General features: G+C 41.6%; 1 protein-coding gene across 1 annotated transcript in view; it reads right to left on the bottom strand.

The window, feature by feature from the left end:
* The window catches only part of LOC147600470 (nesprin-2-like), a 179,840-nt gene that overhangs the window by 150,811 nt on the left and 12,475 nt on the right, over positions 1-16,554 (bottom strand). The window contains 10 exon segments of the mRNA XM_086750184.1: positions 1,832-1,996; positions 2,865-3,002; positions 3,770-3,871; positions 4,672-4,772; positions 5,206-5,402; positions 7,061-7,242; positions 8,372-8,464; positions 8,554-8,631; positions 8,899-8,994; positions 9,485-9,546. Coding sequence (XP_086606310.1) covers positions 1,832-1,996; positions 2,865-3,002; positions 3,770-3,871; positions 4,672-4,772; positions 5,206-5,402; positions 7,061-7,242; positions 8,372-8,464; positions 8,554-8,631; positions 8,899-8,994; positions 9,485-9,546 — 1,214 coding nt within the window.

Genomic DNA, 16,554 nt, shown 5'->3' with positions numbered 1-16,554 from the left:
GGTAGAGATAATGTTAAGCCCGGGAAGAGGGAGGGGTGGGGGGAAGTTATCTTGTTCTCCTTCTCATTCTCCTGCTGTTTGTAGTAATAAATGAATAGTTTTCCCCAAGTCGAGTCTATTTTGCCCGTAATGGTAACTTTAAGGATTTCTCCCTGTCCTTATCTCAAACCTGGAGCCTTTTTCTTATATTGTCTCTCCCTGTTCTCTCGGAGGGTGGGGGGAGTGAGAGAGAGACTGCGTAGTCTGGTCCCGATCGGGGCTGAATTACGACAGTTGTTTTCTGCTATGTGTTAGCAAAGACTGACAGCAAAATCTGTTGAATAAACATATTATGTCAACCTTGCTTACTTCATTTGATTGCTCAATAAATTTCCATCTAACGCCATGCTGATAGCAAACCACATGAACCCTCTGATGGCCAGTATCAAATGATTGGGGGATATTTTATGGGCATGTGTCTCAGCACCATACTCCCTACATAAGAACAAACCACAAAATGTATTGCACAGAATATAAGCATATTCGTAAGTGGCAAATAAAGAAATACGCTAGAACTTCATTTCTCTGTAATAAAATCTGCCACAAAGCATGTTAATGGAAATGGCTAAATCCTGGGGCAGCACTCAATCCCCAAAATAGTGCACAGATTTTAAACACTTAATTTTGTAACATTAATATTATTCCAGTCAGAAAGTTATGAGCATTGGTGGCTAATTTCCTAGATCTTAAGAGAAAGTAAAATTTACATTATAAGGCACCACCTTGGCAACAAGATCACTACATGAGACATACTAAAAGGACTGACTAGAGGAGGGAGGGGGAAAAATTCTCAGCAGAATGTCTTCCCATCAGGAAAAGTGGATTTGACAGAAATTAAGTATCTTAGGTTTCTTCTTCTTAAGGATCTTAATGATTTTATCTACACCTTCAATGGGAAAAAGAAACCACTAAACCAACAACATCTCTCTGTCTTATTCTTAGAAATGATTTAACTACTTAGGCTGAACAACAAAAATCATAGATCAAATGGTTGAAGTCTGGCAAAGCTCTTATCAGTTAAAAAGTCATCTCTTATATTGAGAGCTGACTTACAAGACTACAAAAAAGTGCTGCTATCAAGCCACTCAAAAGAATCTCTATTTCCCATTCTTTCAAATTCACTTTAAGGACAAGTCACAAAAATTTCCAACTTCCCCTCTGTTCATAAAAAAACAAGTACAGCATTATGATGATCAACCAGGCATGAACACATCTACCCTTTTCAAACTTTCCAGACTTAAGAGGATGCTTAAACTCTTACCAGCATAAAGATTTCAAGATCAGAATAAATAACTTCAAGATCAGAATAAATAAGTACCACAGTATCAAAATACTGCCCTTTGCTTTGAATGGAATTATGGAGTGATTCAGCAAATACTTAACTTTAAACACACAAACTGCGTGAATTCACTGGAATGTAACCCTGAGCAGAAGGGCTTTTCTGAATAGGTATGTATCAAGCATAGATTTAAAGATAAGGATGCAATTACCTTGTGTTATTACTTAACAAACAAACAAGTTGCAGGAAACCACATAAAAAAGAATACCATCATTTACTCATTCAGATAGGACTCAAATTTAATCTCACCCCAGTGAAGTCAGAAACCTTCTTCACAGACCCATGCAGTTATTTAATTAAACTCAACATTGTTCAAAGGTATGTTCAGAAGAACTTTTCATCTTCAGAAGATAAACATATCCATACCACTTCCCAAAATGTCAAATAGCAATTCCATAACAAGTGCTTTGCTAGATCAGACTGAAGTAGAACGTTCCTTTGTGATCAGCATACCTTAAATATTACAATTATTTCCCTGAAGACAAATACTGCTTTAAACGGGTCCTGCAAATCAGGCAAATCTTCTGCCTGAAGATGTTCTACCTCCTGAAGCCAGGCCTCAATGCCATCCAGAGGGGAGGGCAACATCTGGTCCAGCTTCGCTTTCCATTCATTAATCTTAAAAAGGAAAACAAGTGATTAAATTTCTCACTATTATTTTCTTCCCCATCACCAAGATACTGATATATGCTCTGTAAAGCTGATGCTCTACACATCCCAGAAAAAAAAACCCCATCTGTCACCATTTCAAAAATGAGCTTCCAATGAAGTCAGCTTACAAATCAGCTATATTTACCTGAGATGCAGGTTTGCTCCCCAATCTGTGATCTCCGTAACACTACAGAGAATTTGGAAGTTGTTATCCTTGACTGGTGACCATCTCAAGGCCCAGCAACAGGGAAATTTATAGCAAACTCGTTGCAAAATAGAGGGGAAACAGGGATGCTCTGCACAGCTTTCCACCATGGGGCTAACAGGGGAACATCTCTTCCATAACGAGCAATTACCAGCAAGGCCCAACACATCCCACTTGTGACAGAAGAAGACACAGCCAACCTCACTGCAAAGCACTGACCAAGCAGATCTCACTATATCACTATCTGTGCCATGAGAAAGAATATATTAACACACTTTTCCCAGCTGCATCGTTATCTGAGCTATAATTACGTCCCGAAATAACCTTTTAAGCATAAATAGGCCAAAAACTTTGATCAGAAGAGTGCTCAAAGATAATCAGATGCAGGCCATTTTTTGCAGATGTCTCACAGTCCTGAGGCTTGGGAGGTAATGCATGGTCACCTTCCGCCTCCTCTGGGGCACCACTCAGGTTGGCTGGTCTTCAAGTTCAGGGTCAATACATCTTTTATCAATTCAAGTAAAGTATCACCTCCCCACTTCTCCCCGGGTGAGTTTCTGGGGTAGACTTAGGATTCTTTATCAAACATGCTCATGCTGGTAACGAAGTTGAGCTAGAAATGCCTCTGACCTGAGAGATGAGTTTATCCCACTCTTCTCTCATCTGCTGCTGGCCCTCACACAGTTCAGTTTCACTTCTTTTTGATGACAACACAGGCAGAAAGGGCTTTTTTTCTTGGTTAAATGCTTCCATAAATGACATCATTTCCTAGGGATAAAAAGGAAGAGCAATTCATAGAAGAAGACTTCAGATGGAAGCTCATGGAGCCAAGCACTGCGTTTGAACACACTGGTATGACTTCCATTAACTTCAAAGGGTGTGATGCATTGAAAGGCAAGATAGCAGGAAAGAGCCATACTTGTCTCCAGGCAGTATTTTGGTCTGAAATTATAGGTGCCATTCACTAGCAAAATCTGTATTTAATATAACGTCAGTGCAGTGAGGACATGGTTCTCCCCTCCCACCAAGAGAAAGGGAAAATTCTTCCCCTCACAGTCCACCATGGAACACGAGATTACACTCTGGCTACTTTATAAACCAAAGGAAATTTTATTTCAGTCGCAGTCTATAGTCAACATTTCAAGTACTCCTCTGCAACATTAGTTAGGTAAAACCTACTGTTATTATTGTCACAGAAATGGCAAAGGTGACCCTGTAAAGGGCCTATGTGCTTGAATCTTGTCCAAGTCTTTAACTACATCAATTAATTAAAAGACACCACTTTACTCTCTCCAAAAACTCTTGCTCTGCTCAGAAACCAAACAGCATATATCTGTTTCCTAACAGAAATAATTTTATCCTAACCTTCCCTCAGTCACTTGAGGGCATTTACCAAATTTATTGTCAGATTTCAAACTCTTGTTTAAAAGCCATTTAACACTTCACGTTAGGGAATGAAGATGAAAAACTATGTTTCTGGGAATATTTTTAATATTTCTTTTTGCAAAAGCAGTTAAATATGAAATGCAACTTACTTTACACTTCTGGTAATATGTCTCATTCTCTGTGTCCACCAGCAACTTTGCTAACTTCTTCTCCTGTGCAGCCAACCAGCTCACAGCCTCCCTTACTTTTTCCTGGTAATTAGAGCAGAAAATTTCACTTTTTGATTTTGCATGCCTTGTTTTTAATTGACATTGTGTCACAAAACAATACACATTGAGCACACGATAAACCCCATCCAAAGCTATGGAATAACAAATAATAATTCCGGGAGACTCTAATGAGTTTTGCGTCAGGCACTATTACAGAGCAAGGCCAAAGTTTTAAACCTGCCACCTGGATATATAACGGTGTCTTAAAAGTAGAGCCTGACTGCAGTCCTATTGCAAGGAGATTATCAGTAGGGAGAGATGTTAATAACCAATTAATACATAGACACTCATAGGGGAATACAGAGAATAGAAAACTTGGTCTTCCAGCCAGTGTGATCTGTGAGTGACAACTTCTGTCTGCTTTACCTGTGAGCTATTAAATTTAAAGCTGGTTGTTCTGCACATTTGCAAATCTCTCTGCCTCTACCCCAATATTTATATACAGACTTCAGAGCATACATGAAGACAACCAGGCTTGAAAATGTCCTCTGCAATGGTTAAATGAAAAAACAGGACAATCTGCACAGCAATTCCACCTGTATCATCAAAAATCTACCACATTGAGTCTTGGCTACCACACAGGAGCATCAGAAGGTTCAGGCCAATTCAGCCCTGTCAGTAGCTCAATCAGAGGATCAAACCTTGATGTACTATCTAACTGTTACTGAGTCAGGTTATAAACTGGGCAAAGAAAGTACTGATATTCTTGGCATCCATGACACACATTCATTTAAAAATGCCTGATAAATGTGATAAATCACATGATAAACCACATGACATACCTGCATGTCTTCTTCAGACTCACACAAATTCCTGGAGTATTGCAAAAACTGAGCCACATAAGTCATGATGGATTTTTCATCCGGATTCATAACGTCAACATCTGCAAGAGCCAATACACCATGTACATAATTACACAGCCCTCTAGGCCTGATCTCATAATTACACACTATAGTGTAGCTATTAAAACACATTACCATAAACATGTTTATTTTGCAGCAGCTCAGTTAACATACCATTGACAGAAATTAATATGTAATGAACATTTTTTCCTTGGGAATATTTTAATAGAACCAAGTTTCTCCCATGAACTCTTCTGCATATTGTTCCTGCCCTTGCTGTCAATTCAAAAATACAACAAATCTTAAGCACAGCTGGTGTTATGAAACAAAGAACCTCAGGTTTGAGCATTACAGTAAAGACCAATGTTTCACTTAAGCACAGCCTTACTTTTTCCTGTATTACAAGTCAATACATATAGGATTATATCAATCTCACTCCCGATAACAAAAATAAAAAAAACGCAGATCATTTACCTTCAGGTTCAAGGAGTCGTGGAATATTCAGCTCCAGTTCTGCAATTCTGAAAGCCTCTTTCAGGTTTTCTTCATTGCTTCTAGCTTTTGCCTTCTCCAAATCAACTAGACCTGGTCGTAAGGTTTGGATGATGGCTAAAAAAGGCAGTCCACTTCGCCAGCTTGACTTGAAATCAGTCACACTGATAGAGCCATGCCTATTCCCAAAATGATTAGAAACAAAATGTAATAATCGGTTTCCTCAGATATCCCAAGTACAGATTTAGAAATAAAATATAAATTCAATAAAATCAGGTATGGACCAAATCTAAGGAGTTATAGAGAACCTTGCCACTGAATTTCTGGAGAAGCTGAGTCAGACAACAATACAGTCAGTACTATTAATCACTACAATTATATATATTTTTACTATTTTTGCAAAATGACTCAATGTTTTTATTTCACGTTGCACGCTGAAGACAGAGCCTTGCTAATCCAATTCCCTTTCTAAACAGCAACTTTGTGCTCAATATCTGTGCACTCTATGGGATGGAAAAACAACAAGCAAAGCACTGAAAAGCACGTATTTGTCTGTAAGGGTACCAAGTACTGGAATAATCTCTGTCATTTTAGAAAATCCAGACCTTAAAAGAGATCTGTTACTGCAAGAAAGATACTTATTTTTGTCTTATTTAGCTTGGTGTCCTTAAAACATCTTCTATTAAGCAGTGCCTGGACAGTGCTGTGAGGTATCTAGCTCTGCAAGCCATAGGGAATTCTGAGACAACTTTCCAGGAACAGCTCATCTATTATGAGTGTGTTACAGCATGGAAAAGATGTGGGGCTTCAGGTGATCGAATTTAATTACACAACAATGGCCAGGACTTCGAAGATTTGTTCTTTTACCAAAAACTATAGGACTCACTGACAAATCATTCAACGTAATCAGTTCAGAAAGGATGCTACAGAATAGACAGCAATATTGCTGAAAAACAAGCAAAAGAAAGAGGAAGATTAAATGGACAGAGAGCTTTTTTTTACATCAATCAATCTTCTCCTGATAAAAAACACAGCTAAAAGGGAAACTTCAGTGCCTGAAAACATTCTCCCAGCCGAAAGTGTCTGATGTGCTGATAAAGGCCTTTATCTTCCACTACAACACAGAATATTAGTAGGATGTTACTAGAAAATAAAGCAACCACAGAGCTGGACAGAAAGGGTTGACATTACTGTAAAACATATTTGAAAGGTTTTGGACTGAAGCAGCAGCCCTTGATGAAAATGTAAAGCAAGAAATATCTGTATCTGCTCTAGATTGTGCTGTGAAAACTCCTACTGAAATCAACAGAGCTATCTGTACATCAAGCATAAGCAAATTTCTTCTTAGAATTTGGGACTAGGACCTCTTTGTTCACTACTTTGCTTCTTGGGGATCATGCAGTACCTTGACAGAAAAACACAAGATGCAGGAATCCCAGAAATCCTATATTTTCCACTTAAAAAAAAAAAGTAATTATTGAAACTTTGTTAACCAGTGCCAATCACAAGGATTAAAACTAACAAATAATGTAAACATTCCACTAGACTTATCACACAGAAGCCTCTGAAAGAGAAAAACCAAAAAACCTCAATTTACATTGTGGTATATTATTAGCAGGATTAGCTTCTTTTTATTATATTTAAAGGGCTCATGTCAAAACATTTAGGGCCTGATTGATGCTAAAAGTACTGGTAACATCATCTGAAATGTAAAGGATTTTCTGCTAAGCTGTCACTAAGTAATGTTAAAAAAACAGGGGAAAATATCAGCACATGTAGAGGAAAGCAGTAAACACAACATATAAAACACTATTTATAAGTCTTGGATGGAACTTACAGTGAACATTGTTCTTTTGCCCACAACAAAAGAGCCTTTGTAGCAGACATCTTCCACCGTTCCTTAATTTTAGCACTTTTTTTAGCTGATCGGCTTGCCTTTGGAGAGGAGTCAACAGCATTTGAACACTCAAGAGAAGGCTGATTGTAAGTACAAGCAAGTGTCCTGGCAAGTTCTTCAATCTATCAGAGATGATGGGAGAGTTAATCAGGCTTCAGTGAAAGATTACCAAGACATCAAGAGCAGAAAACCACAGAGAACTAGAAAGGACTCAATGACAGCTGTAATAGTAGTTCCCTGGCCCCAGCGACCAGATTAGGGTTTCTTATCCGTTCAACCTCAACTATTTCATGCTGAATTCCCATCTTTAAGTCATTTTTCGGCAGTATTAAGGGACCTGCTCACTCAAATGAGCTTTTCTACTCCTCCTACCAGTGCAAGCAGTTGGTGGCAGCTGTGTTTTCTGCTGTCAACCATGTCATACTCAGAGTTTGCCTGCTCACTCAGAGTGCAGGAAAACCTACTCGATAGACCTGAGAGATCTGCATTTGGTGAGAGAAGCTTAGTTTAGGTAAAAAGATAATGCATACAGCTATGTGCAGCACAAGAACCTTCAGCATCAAACTACTCTCCTGAGCCCCTGTCACCACTTCACCTCCAGTGCACCTATCTTAATTCACTGCTGGGCTCTTGCTAGAAGACAAGTTTGACTCCAACATCCTCTGCAGTCCCACAACATGATTAAAGCAAGGCCCAATGCTTTCAAACACCCCTCCTCCCCATAACATCATGCCATGCAAGAAACATGCTCAGCATCTTGTATAAGAAACATCACTACAACAGCCTTCATGTTATTTCAGGCATCTGGCATTGAAAAAAATAACAGTAAGAATTACATGTTGTGAGCATAGCCAACAGTGAAGAGGGGGGCTACCCCTGAGGAGATGGGTGTGAGCCACTTTGCACTATTTGCTCTATTTGGAGCTTAATCATTACAGGCCTTAGACAGATAGCCAAAATTTACCTTATTTTTTAACTGATTAGTCAAAAAGAATTTCAGTCTCTTTCCTTCCTACCATTTGCAGCTAGATACTGTTCGTCAGGATGGAATGCCGTTGTTGCATTGGTGAAGCAGCTCAGAGACAGAGACAAGATGCACTGGTGCGTCTCCTCCCTGAGCTGTCACTTCAGGATGTCAGAAAATAATCTTCTGCTTTGTACTGATTCATCTTGTTTGGCAACCACACACGTCAACACAGTTTTGTGCTTTTTCTCTCTACTAAAACTCACTTACATCACTGAAATACTTACATGAAAATGAAATATAATTGTCCAAATTAGGCCAAGTACTATGGAAGGTTTTCCTTCAATAATGTCAGCAACATGAATATTTATGAGCTTGAGCTAGAGGAAAAAAAAAGATTCATTGTTAACAAACAAAATGTTCCACCAGCTACACTGGCTTTAGTTGTGAATTTGAAGTTAATACTTACTGATCTGCTCTTTAAAAATGCCAAAGCATTTTCTATGTTGCTTCTGCACTGGAAGGTATTAAATCCTTTTTCCCGTGGCTGTGAAGCAAAAAGAATAGGTTACATCCTCAGTTGTAAAAATTATTTTTTTAAAATATTTTGATAAGGAAAGTCCTGCAAAGACTCACAAATTACTTTGGAACAACTTATTTCAGTCTGTTTCAGTGTTAGTGGTGTAAGAATAACTTAATTGTAAATAGCTCTATGACTCCAGAGGGATCATTCATATGCTTACAATTAAGCATATCCAGAAATCTTTGCTGGATTTGACAAAGGATTGAGGTAATATTTTTATTACTGTCTTACCAGATGTTGACCTGAAAGCACTTCCAACAGATCCAAAAGCAAATGTCCTTGCTGTATGTCTGTATACAGGTCTGAGATAACAGAAGGAGGTGTACGCTGCAAAATAAATTTCAACGCTTGTCACACTGTCTTTCATCATTTTTAATTCAACACACTACAGAACACCTATACTAGTATGTGGTTTGTCTTAATACCTACCAGTCACTCAGGTCATCTCATTAAAGTCATGTTTTTCGACTGCATAGTAGAATAATACTTACCTAAACATAGTAAAACTAATCATAAATACAGAACCTCATAAAACCCTCAGACGTTTGCCACAACCCAGCACAAGTATGTTTTACCACATCAGCAAGAAAGATGCTGTCATCTGCTTTCAAACTGTCTCTTACAAATGTCCTTGGCTGATGGGCATTACAATGCTCTTACACCTATTAAACAAATGCTTTCCAGGGGCTACTTTTTCCAACCAGTACCTAAAAATCCTATATTAATTTTGTTTATGCCCAAAAATTTTAATCTTAATGTACCACATCTGAATTAAGAACGCAAAAGGCATGTCTTTCCTAAAGAATCTCCTTCTTACCTTTGCTAATACTGAATTTATCCAGCTAGTGAAGGCTTTCTTCTGTGTAAACTCTCGCTGCACTGGGAAAAAAAAAAAAAGAAAAAAACGGTTAATGGAAAAAATGATCTGATTTTATGTCTCTTTCTCAAAATGATACACGGCATCCATCTCAAACCTAAGGTCATTTCTTCCAAATATTAAGATACAATTTAATATTAATATTTTTCAACTCTTAGTTTAGTGCTGACATTTTCTTCCTTGCAGAGATGATATTGCAAGGACCTCCACAACCATCAAGTGTACTTCTTCTGGATGCAGCTAAGAGCAACTAATGAAGGTTTCGTCAAAAGCTCAGCAAATGCAAGCAGTGGTGTGAACACATCATCCTACAAAGCAATACGCCTAGGATAACTCCATTCATTCCTAAACGTTCCTTGAAAAACCCAGAGCAATCATCAGTACAAGACTTTTGAAATTTGGGAGCCATGCATGGAGTTGGGTGATCAGACCAGAATGGAGGCTCGGGTTAGACGATAAAGGAAAATCTGTAGGTGAAGCCACACAATGGGATGTCTTGGCTACCTGAAGGCTGGAGAGAGTTATGAGGCTGCCATCAGGGAATATACCCTCTAACAGTAACCTTTTCAGTGCTGGGCCCTCCCTGGGGAATGCAGACTGTTAATCTGGCCAAAAAGGGGTACACAGGGTCTTAAAAATGAGGGAGGAAGAAGGAAATGCTTGAACTCATGCCTGGTAAAAAGTGGCAGGGCGACACTGAAAACATGACCCAGTCACGCAGAGATCCAGCTCTTCTCCCAGGTCCTGCAGGCCGGCACACCACCATAAACTACCACTGGCCATGAAAGGAGATGGGAAATTGTTCCAGCTCATGTTTCAAAAATCACAATATTTAAACCACTTCTCACATCAGAGTAGAGATCAAGAAAGGGAAAAGCCTTTCTCCTCAGCTGGTGAGTAGCAGAAATGAAGTTAGTTCTGCCAAAAGGTGAAGCAGGGGCAGACAAACCAGCTCCCCAGCCCTGTCCTGGGTTATGGCCAGCAGATCACACCACTCCCCAGCTGATGCTCCCTCCCAAAAAAACACCTCATTCCCAAGACACACCGCCACCAAAACCATATGTCCTGCTGGATCTGAGGTAACAGCAGGCGGTGTTGATCCCTGAGATCACAGCCTTTCAGGCCTCACCGCTGCGTATGCACTGCTGCCAGCGGCCATCTCAACGGCTCGTGGGAGCAGGTGTGAACATAAACTCCTTTTTCTCTCTGTTTGCACATCAGCTTTGACTGGAAGTGTTGGGGTTGGCTTCCCAAAAAACAAGTCAAAAAGCAGTACCCCCCACAAGGGGCCTGGCTGGAGCTGCAGGAGGGCAGTTATCCCTTCCCTTTTCCCCACTGGATTAAAAATCCAAAAGGCCGCGCTGCCTTTTAATAGCCCAGACATTACAAAGCATGTCAAATAGACTACTAACTGAAGGAGAGCAAGATTACACAGTTCAGAGAGTTGATGTTTTCATCACCCAAACCACCATCTTTGGCCTGCACTGGCTGCACGGCTGTCCCAGCGCTTCCCTCTGAGGGCCGGGGCGGACGCCGGCCCCTCCATGGGCAGCCATCCCAGGAGCCGGCCGGCAACACTCCTGCCTCCCGCCACAGGCAGCCCGGAGCAGAGGAAAGGGTTTTGGGTCATGGCGACACAAACAGTCGGACCTCCTGCATACAGGGATGCAGATGGGATGGGGTGCTGGCCCACTGCCATACCAGGAGGATAGGAGAGGATGCTGCATGTCTGTCCTGGTTTTGGCAAGGATGGAGTTAATTTTCCTCTCAGTAACCAATGTGTTTTGGATTTCAGATGTGCAGAATGCTGACAAACACCCTCACTGATGATACAAGTTGTTGCTAATGAGACCAAGGACACTGTCTGGCTTTCCAGCTTTTGCTAATTTGCAGATGCAGGAATCTGGGAGAAAGACAGACAGAATAATTGACCCAAACTGGCCAAAGAGAGTATTCCATGCCATAAACGTCATGCTCAGTATACAAGAGGGGGCTGTCCAGAGGGGGGCATCTCTGTCACCCCTTGCTCTCTCTCTTTCTCTCCTTTTCTTGCTGCTCGGTTTCGTTTCCGTGATCACTGCTCGGGACTGGCTGTATTGGTCATTGTTCATTTTGTATATTTAAGTATCCTTATATTTTGTTATCATTGTAGTTTCCCTTTGCTATTCTAGCAAACTGTTTTCACCTCAACCCACAAGTTTTCCTTTCTTCCCAATTCTCTTCCCCAACCCTCTGGGGAGGGGAGTGAGACCCTGTGTGGTGACCAGGGCCAAACCACAACAATGTCCTGCACCACGGCCCCGGTGCAGCTCCCTGAGGGGCAGCGGGTGCCGGGGCAGTGTGCATGGCCCAGGCCAGAGGGAGATGGTGGGCAAGGCGGCTGTGGGGGTACTCGCTGCCCACTTCCCAGCTGGGGTAAATCCTCCCACCACAGCAGGACACTCTGACCAGGCCATTGTCTTGCAAGAAGAAACAAATCTGGCGGATGAGGTGGGAGCAGATGATGTTTTCTGCCTCTGAAAAGGTGCACAAAAGATTAACATGAAGGCATCACAAGGCAAGCGCAAGACTACTCAGCAATGGATATGTACTTTTTTGTAGGCTGGGCAGGAGCAGATACCAAAAATATCAAGCCGTTGGGGGAAAAAAAAAGTCCTGACTGCTCTGCCTATGAAAATGCCACTCAGAGGAAAGTGTCCCACACTTTATTACGCTCTGGGAATTTGGCAAACACAAACCCCAGTCCTGGGTGGTTTTTCATCATCCAAGACAGCCTGAAGGGCTTGCTGTGCAGAGCTTCATCAACTCGCAAAGCAGAGCAAACCGCTTCAGGATAACACAGACTCCTGTCCACAGACCTTCTGCTTCACCGGGCGGGTGAGCGGCAAGACAAGCATACACGCATTACGTTTGTCAAGAGCTGTTTTGCATCCTGTAGCGAACACGTCTTTCAACAATCCTCTTCTAATCTGCAATACTATGGTCCTGCCAGAGCATGAAAAAGTTGATTTCCCCTGCTTCCTGGATTGTTTTGTGCATCTTTGTAAATATCTCAGAGATCCTGACGAACAGTAGGATAAGGGCAGTCTTAAAGCCATGAACAAAAATGCAATCACAAAGTTATTTTCTGTTTTCCAAAAAAACCAGAAGTGCAAACATGCCACACAGACCAATCAACATCGCAGTGCTCACAAGGAGGACGTAAATAGCACAGAGGTATCGGCTTCATGTTAGCACAGGACTCAACCACACCCTTTGGTTGAATACACATATGGGAGCCGTTCCCATTACCTAACGAGCAACTATTGAGTAGCTGCACTCAATTTTATCAGGCAGCCAAGGCTGGTATCACTGGCACTTGAAAAGGGATGGAAAGCAAATATTAACAACTCTGCCTTATGCCAGCAACTCTTCCAGCTGTAGCTCTTGCCAAAGACACACCACTGCTACTGCTCTGGAGAACGTGCTTTTGGGGTTGTTTACAGAAAGATGGTTAGGATGAGGACATTTGGCCTTATTTTGGTTGAATGTCTCCATATTAACGTGCTCCATCATGCAATATGGGCCAGATACTGCAAGACTTGATTCACATGGGCAGCTCTCAGACAAACGTCTCACCTGGCAAAAGTACAAGGCAGTTACTTCACAGCACGCACCTAAGCAAACCTTACACCCTCCCCAAGCTATAGCCGCTGCCTAGTGCAACCCACCGGGCTGCCTTCCGAGCAGCCGCAGCCTCAGCTGGAACGTGACTTATTTCCCTACCCAAATAAATAAGAATTAAAAAAAAAAAATCTCATTGTGATTCAATAACAAAACTCCATGCCTGCCAATATTTCCCCAGACTGCAGCGCAGCCGTCACTCTGCTTCCACGCAGGCTACGCTACGCATGGCTCAGTACAGATGTGCCTCTGGCGCTGTGGCAGGCAGCCGTATCTCAATTTTCAGGCTGAATGTGTTTTCCCTCCCAGCATCTCCCCCCTCCACTGCTCAGAGGTACTAATGATTTAATCAAGCTCTCAAATTCTTATCTCTACCACGTGGTTAATTAATACAGATTTTTATTTTTATGAGGATGAATGGGTCCTTTGTTAGGGCTTTTTATAGAACTCTAAGTGACCTTGGTTTTCTCTTGCCCTAATTTTCAAAATGTCACTGACCCAGAATAAAAAAGCTATCAGAAAAAAACTGATTATTTTCTTTACTTTGGGCCAAAACTCACCGAGCCAAAAAGTGGATCTGAGAGAACAAAGTAGGAATCTGCTAATCTGAAAACATCCAAAATCTATCGCATTTCTCCCTGTGTTTTAAAGCTAATCTTCAGCAGAACTGCTTAGGGAGGAATAACACAGAGAAGCAGCGTGTCACATAGGCTAGCCGAAAATCAATACACACTGCTGGACAATGACTGTTTTATCCAGTAACGAGCTATCAACAAGTGCTACAAACCAGACAAATCATTAAAGGCTGGAGCATGGGGACACCGCAGGGACCACGGCGGTGCTGAACTCTCCCAGGAGGAAGAGGAAGGGAAGGCAGGAGCACTGCCAACCATGGTTTTACTTTCAGCCTTCCCTTAACAGCTATACAGAAAAGCCAAACTTAAAATTAATCTCCTCTCTGTTGCCTTTCGTTCCTCCCCTCCCAAGATCAGAGGCGGCAGCTCAGAGGAAAGCACCGTCTCCTCCCTCGGCAGGGAGCTGGCGGAAGCAAACTGCAGCAGAACAGATGTACCCTGTCTGTCCACACTCATCAAACAATGTCACCAAACAGCAAAGAGGTTTTCTTCTGTCGCGAGGACCAGTGCGTCACTGATAGTGAACCATTTACAACTGTGTGGATTTTATCTTTTTTTTTTTAAAAAAAAAAACTTTTAAAAACAATTATTTGAAATTAATGAGTGCAAACCTGTCTGACACCTTCCCATCTCTGTTTCGCCAGAAGGCATTACCTCGTGTGTGATACTTTTCTATCTTCCTTTCACTTCACTGCATCTACAGTAGCAAGCAGTGGAGCTCAACCAGAACAGGGCAGTAGACGAAAAGAGCTGGTGATCAGGACAAAGTGTACCCACCACATGTGCAGGGAAGAAAGGTTGTGTTGGGCTAGTTCTAGCCTGAACGCTCACAGACAGCCACCGAACCTTCTTGGAGAATTTATTTCAGCTTCATGCAAAATAACCATTTCCACACTCCCTGGCAGCTCAGCAAAACGAACCAAAGCACCGTCAGCAGGGATAACTGGGAGAGCTCCTCCAGAGCACTGCTGCTATGAACTAAAACACCAAGCAAGCACACGCTGTAAATGATAGGAACCATCAGAAGAAAGAAGATCCGTTAAGTACTCGCCAACCCAGGGGAAGGGTGAGCAATTCACCCCTGAGCCCTTTATATAATCCCTTCTACCCAGTTACAGTTTCATTTTCTGCCAACAGGAAAGCAGGGAAAGGAGCTATTTCCAGCATTTATGTTCAGCAACATGGTGTTAAGCAATCAAAACCAAACACAGTATTTTTGGTCAAGATTAGGAAGTTTATCTAAAACTCCGTGAAGACGATGAAAGTATTCCTACAGGAATGGGTCTGTTCAAATCCAAACATCGTATAAATATTAACTAATTAACTACTACCATGTATGGCAGCAAGTGGGAACTTTCTTTTCTACGCCATTCCTTTCAACTCCCTTTTCCTTTTGAGAGCAAATTACCCAGTTTACCAAAAGTGTTCACACTGAGTTTTGCTCTCCTGGCTTTCTTAAACACTTTTTGCTCTTCTCACGGCCAGGACCCTGGAGCAGCTCTGCTCTGAATCACCACCGGCTTTGCTGCCACAGCAGCCCACGGAGTGAGGCACTGCAGCACCTGGGGGCACAGACAGAGGTTGCAGGGTAAATTTTTAAAGGTACTAAGTCACATCATTTAGATATCAACATACTTTTAAAGATAAGGGCTTAAATGGCTTTTCTAACATTTTAAAGAAAATCCACGGTGAAGCAAGGATCTGAACGTAAGTGGCCTTCAGTGCCCTGTACAGGTGCCTCAGCAGCCATCCACTCCTTAGGCTTTTTAATGCCAGTTTTTCACCAGTTATGCACCTGACAGTGCCTTTGACAAACTTAAATTTATCTAGCAGGGAACACATTTATACAACTATACCATCTATTTTTCTCATTAGGTGTGCAAAACAGACAAACATATCCATGACTGATTGGTTTTTAGACCGTCTCATGTGTTTGTTGCTTCTCCAGTGCCATGAGCCCCATCACACGCCATGAAGCCACGCAGTTCGGGGGAAGTGCAGGGCCGCAGATCTGCAGGTAGAGTTACTAATGGCTTCTACACGTCGTATCAGGGAATGTGTCTTCAGTGCTTCATCACAGCTGTGTCACCATTTGCTTGTTTGACCAAGAGCAGATGCTCCAGCATCACAGCTCCATACATAGGACATGTCTGTACCATTTGTTGCATCTTTAATAATTTCAAAAATTGCTTATGTCAGTTCTAAGGGATGTCCCTGGATGTTTTACAATGGTCAGGCACATACAGCTCGGCCCCAAATTTGCAATTTGTTCATTTCTGCATAATCTAGGAGCTCAAATTATTACAGCAAAGAAATATAATTTAGTAATTTTGATTTTAATAACCAGGGCACTTTCATGGAGATACTGACCCACTGATACTGGACACATTAAAATGAACTTTTCAGACTTTTCAGAAAATAGCATGATTATTTCAAAATAAAACCCTATTCTAAAATCCCAATCAACACCCTCTGCCTTAAAACTAGACAGTGTTTTCCAAACCTGTTTCATGACAACAACCACCTCACTCTTTCTGCCAATGGCTGAGTTTGACTGGCACAACAAATATGTGTCTGACAAACTGGGCTTGGTGCAACAGTCAGACTAGCTCCTGTCTGCTAGGAGGTTTTGCTTGCTCTCCCAAAAATGTAATACCAAAGCAAAACGGAAGAAAATTCACCGTGAAAGACATTTGGCTTTAGACCACTGTT

Source organism: Chlamydotis macqueenii, chromosome 5 (genome assembly GCF_036417535.1).
Source record: "Chlamydotis macqueenii isolate bChlMac1 chromosome 5, bChlMac1.mat, whole genome shotgun sequence".
Classification (NCBI taxonomy): Eukaryota; Metazoa; Chordata; class Aves; order Otidiformes; family Otididae; genus Chlamydotis; species Chlamydotis macqueenii.
This window is presented reverse-complemented; position numbering and strand designations above follow the sequence as displayed.